The sequence below is a fragment of the Vigna angularis genome, chromosome 3 (assembly GCF_016808095.1).
Source record: "Vigna angularis cultivar LongXiaoDou No.4 chromosome 3, ASM1680809v1, whole genome shotgun sequence".
In the NCBI taxonomy this organism is placed as follows: domain Eukaryota; kingdom Viridiplantae; phylum Streptophyta; class Magnoliopsida; order Fabales; family Fabaceae; genus Vigna; species Vigna angularis.
In genome coordinates this window covers 7,279,300-7,284,250 of record NC_068972.1, presented here as the reverse complement: position 1 = coordinate 7,284,250, position 4,951 = coordinate 7,279,300, and the positions used below count along the sequence as shown (strand labels likewise).

At 40.3% G+C, this 4,951-nt stretch overlaps 1 protein-coding gene across 1 annotated transcript; it reads right to left on the bottom strand.

Moving 5' to 3' along the window:
- Window positions 1-1,088: 1,088 nt before the first annotated feature.
- On the bottom strand, window positions 1,089-2,558 carry LOC128195744 (uncharacterized). Its single transcript, XM_052874142.1, has one exon. The coding sequence runs from the start codon at window positions 2,556-2,558 to the stop codon at window positions 1,089-1,091; it is 1,470 nt and encodes a 489-aa protein (XP_052730102.1).
- Between the last annotated feature and the right edge of the window lie 2,393 nt (window positions 2,559-4,951).

Sequence of the window (4,951 nt, the reverse complement as noted above, 5' to 3'; positions counted from 1 at the left end):
TGATCATGAGGGCGCCGAGGCTGCTGAACTTGTTCCCCGTTCCGATCATCATTGACGACGACAGGGACGGACGACAAATCGCTCCACCCATGCATCTCACATTCCGGACCAGAACTCCCTCGACGGAGCTCTCCCTCAGACCACCGCAACCAGCTCGGGAATTTTTTCGCTGAATTTCCCTTTTTTTTTTATTTTCATGGTTTGTAACTTAACGATCACCCGTGATCGAACCACGAACACTGTTTATTTGCTTTCATTATCTGCTTTATTTTTTTGCTTTCTTTTTTTTTGTTTTTTATTTGAATTTGTGACCTTGCACTTCTTTGTTATATCTGCTTTTTTTTTCTTTTTTATGCATTTTTATTTCATTTATCAAATGTTAAGATCGTATGAGTGTATTCAGAATGATGTCATTGTTCAAAATCAACTTTCCGACCTTACTGTAAAATCTCTCTTGATGGTGAAATGAAATGGATTTTTATGCTTTTTCCTTTTATTTGGTCCAAAGAAAAAATTCTAATCGAATAAACCTTTAAAACAAAGAAGAAGAGGACCTAAAAAAAAATTTACAATGAAGGAAGATAAGAAAAATTAACTTCGAAAGATGAGAACCGGAGTAAAACTCAAAATTATTTGCATGAAACAACGAAGAAATGGGCTCAAGATAAGCCTTTGATGGAAAACATGATGAAATACACGCTGACACAAATGTAAAGATGGAAAACATGCCTCGCAATAAATTGGGGAAAATCTGACACTGTAACCTTGTTTTTGATTTTCAAATTTGCTATTTTCGAAAAACAGGAATTTGGCAATTTGCAATAAAGACAAGCGACTCATGATTTTCATTTGTTTTTGTTTTTTTGTTTTTTTTTTTATTATTTTTTTTCGACACCCTATTAGGACATGATTTCCAGTAAACCTCGGAGATACCAAGTAATGAAAGTTTACATTAACAAATCATGGATGAAAGCGTGACATCAATGAGCATAAACCTCATAGGAAGACAAATTAAAGCTCGAGCAAAACAACATCAGTTCCAACTTTTACGATAACTTATGCTTTCCTAAATAATCCGAGAGTCCTCTTCACTCGTCCATGGCATTTGTAGAGGTGAACTCACGCCTAGCCACAGTGCTGGATTGCATTTCTTCAAACTTTAAACATCCTGAATCAATCAAAGATTGCACTTTACGTTTTAGAGCCTTGCATGCCTCAGTTGAATGTCCACACGCTCCTGCATGATAATCACACCTGGCATTTACGTCATAGTTCTTTGGGTACGGAGGTCGTATAGGCCTTGTTGGACAAATCTTCATTAGGTTTCTACGGAGAAGATCTGGTAGTAGCTCTGTATAGGTCATAGGAATAGGAGTGAAGTGGGCGACCTTCTCATCGCGATTGTAATTTCTTCGCTCAATGGCTCGACTGGACCCATAGGAATGTGACATTTGAGGATAGGCAGTAAAATGGGAATTAGCTCTTCGCTTCTTATCCTTCTCATATCCAGGACCATAATCGTTTAAACTGGCTACTAGCTCTGGGCCTAGTGCAATTTTTCCATTTCTTATGCCATTCTCAACCCTCTCTCCAATTATTACTATGTCAGTAAAACTTGAGGAAATTGAGATGTTTAACATGTGCTCATAAAATGGTGGTTGCAGAGTACTCAAAAACGTGGTAGTCATCTCCTTGTCGCTCAGACGCGGTTCTACTTGAGCAGCTATCTCTCTCCACCTTTGGGCATATTTTCTGAATGATTCAGACTCTTTCTTCACCGTGTTCTTCAGTTGTGCTCTATCAGGTGTCAAATCTTTATTATATCCATACTGCCTTAGGAATGCCTCAACCAGATCTTTCCATGAGTAGATGTGAGTAGTTTCTAAGCGCATGTACCAAGTTAGAGCCTCGTCAATTAAACTTTCTTGGAAGAAATGAATCAAAAGTTTTTCATCGCGGGCATAAGCTGCCATTTTCCTGCAGTACATGCTTATATGGCCCCTCGGGCAAGTATTTCCCCGATATTTCTCGAACTCTGGCAGCCTGAACTTTGGAGGTATCACCACATCAGGAACTAAACATAGCTTTTTAGCATCTCCACATTCAAAACTTCCTTCACCCTCTATGGCTCTCAACCTCTTTTCAAGGACTTCTAATATACTCTTATCATCCTTAAAATCTGCTGGTGTAATGACAGAAGATGGAGACTTCGTCTCAGGTTGTTTTTTCATTATCATGCTCTCAATACTTGGTTGGATCGTCTGCCTAGGAATTGTGAAAGTGGTTGCCCCAGACTCGTCTTCTACTTCAACTGCATTACCTTCGGCCTTTTGAGTATCAAGATGTCTCGAGTCCACTCCTGAGGGTGGAGTATAATTCGGGGGGAGACCATAGGAAGGGAAAGTTTGTGCTTCTGGAACTCCTTGTTGTGATCGTTGTGTGCATAAACATCCAGGATTTCGTAAGGCATCCAGGGTCTTTAGGACCTGTCTCATTTGTTCCTTCAGCTGTCGGATATCGGCTTTCATTCCCTCTTGAACTTCTACTTGGTTCTCCATGATTTTGCCACTGGTTCGTGTCCTTTAGGGTGTCTTAGATGCTTAGCTGTATTTTTTTTGAAACAAATTAAGAAAAAAGAAAAATAAAAATAAAAAAGAAAAGAAAAGAAAAGAAAACATAGTTCAAATTCTCTAGTCAGAAACTATATAGCTGTGAAAATATTTGCCCCGGTATAATTTTGGAAATTAACACGAAACAGAGTTAATAAGGTGGTTCATCATTCAGAAATCCCCAAAATGCTAGACATAGGAATTCTTGGTCAACCATCGCAGGCTTTAGTCATCACATTCCTTCATCTGACTCATCAATCTTTATGTCCCCTTTTAGCTGAATGGCAACATTCCTTCTCTAGTTTTGTCATTGTTGTTTCTATCCACTGCTCATCATTTTGAAATTTCTTTTCACAAATTGGGTAGGGGAAATTAATGTGAATTACAACTTGATTGTCTTAACCCTTTCTGCAATCCATTGGCTAAGGGAAACTTCCATTAATAGTCCCTACTCTTGGGTCTCCCTTGAAGCGAACAACATTACCCCGAAGTGTCTTTAACTTGATGAAACATTTCACCAAAAGTTCATTCCTCACAAGATGAAAAGGCCATGGAAGAAGATGAAGAATCCAATAGGAAGAAGGGAGTGTTCCCACGAGCCCTAGCAGCCCTCCAAACTCTCCTCTAAGTGAGATGCACCTCCAAAGAACCAAAGACAGTAAGCCCTTCGAATTTCTGGACTAAAGCGCCCATAGAAAAATCAAAAGTGGACGAGCGTCCACTGAAATCTGGACGAGCGTCCTATTCTCTGGCCTGGACGAGCGTCCTAAATCTTGGACGAGCGCCCTCTCTAAACGTCCTGGACGAGCGTCCCAAATCTTGGACGAGCGCCCTCTTATCCCACTGGACGAACGCCCTCTTATATCCTGGCCGAGCGTCCATTTCTGCCTGGACGATCATCCTCAGCGTCATGGACGAACGTCCTCTTCTCACGTCATCTGGACGAGCGTCCTCTTTAAAACGAGCGTCCTCTTCTACTCCAGGACGAGCGTCGTCTTCAGAGAGCTGGACGAACGTTCACTTGGCGCTGCATGTGTGACGAGCGTTTCTGCGTGCCTTGTGGTTGGTTCATCTCTATAATTTATTGGAGACTCTTCCAAGCTCATTTTTAGCTCCCGCAATGATATATCATCTGCGATCTACGCTGCCAAGGGACACACCATTTAACTTGTTCTTCGTTTAAACTTGCACAAAGTTGCGCCCATTCATTTACTCTTTTCACATGTGGTTCACAAGGAACAGCCTAAGACAAGTGCAAAAGTTCCTAAAAATCACTTCTTTTTCCAATGGTGACCCATGTTCACCTGACTGAGTACCTGTGATGGACTTTTTGTACAAAATCCAATTTTCTCTCGGGTAATCGTTTACAATGTCCTTGTAATCGATTACATACTACAATAATTCGTCCATGGGGTACAGGGAATTTAAGGCGTCTTCAGTCTCATGGGAAATGAACCACAAATACACCACTGGTAGACAACATAACATCTTTCCCTCTTTAAGTTTGTAACAACGATTAAGGGTCCCATAAACTTCAGCCAGGACGGGACATGGGTATATTGCCCGATTTAGTTGTATAGAGCTTTGGCCTCAAGACTTGCATTTAATATTTTCCCAAATTCTTCCCCTCTAACAAACTCACCAAATTCTTATACCCCTTGACTCAAATTCCATGTTAATTTCCATTTTTTAGCTTAAGGCCTTAATCACAACTTTATAATTTTTGACTAGAATCCACAAAACGTGACAAGATTATAAAAAAAAAACAATGAGCGAAGAAAAAGGAAAAAGCGAAAGAAAGAAAGAAAAAAAAGATAAAGAGATATAAGGATATGTACAAGGTGCGTGATTTTTATTAAGCGAACATGAGGGTTATAAGAATACACATTTCTCCCTTTTGTGCCTTATCAAAGGTTGGATGACTGAAGTTCTAAGGCCAAATATATGCACTCACAAGGATAGCTTCCTAATGCTTAAATCAGGCCACCAGAGCTATGGCTCTTTTCACTGTTTCTCCACAACAGTCAGAGTAATCAACTAGATGTGGAGACACAAATGAAGAGAACAGACTCTGGCTGGGGTTCTCACGATAGCCAAACAGGAAGTATGTCCCAAATGACACCGCTACACAACCCCTCTATTTCTAAGTTGCGCTCAGACCCGGGTATAGGGCCCCACTCATGATATGCATATTGTGTGTGTGTGAAGGGAGAATGCAATTGTACACCCCAAACCCTCACCTGCAAAACAACCAGAAAATTCCCAGGCAGATATAACATGTTTTCTATCCTAGGGTTCAATGTAATCAAAACAAACACATATACAATTATGACAAATATCCA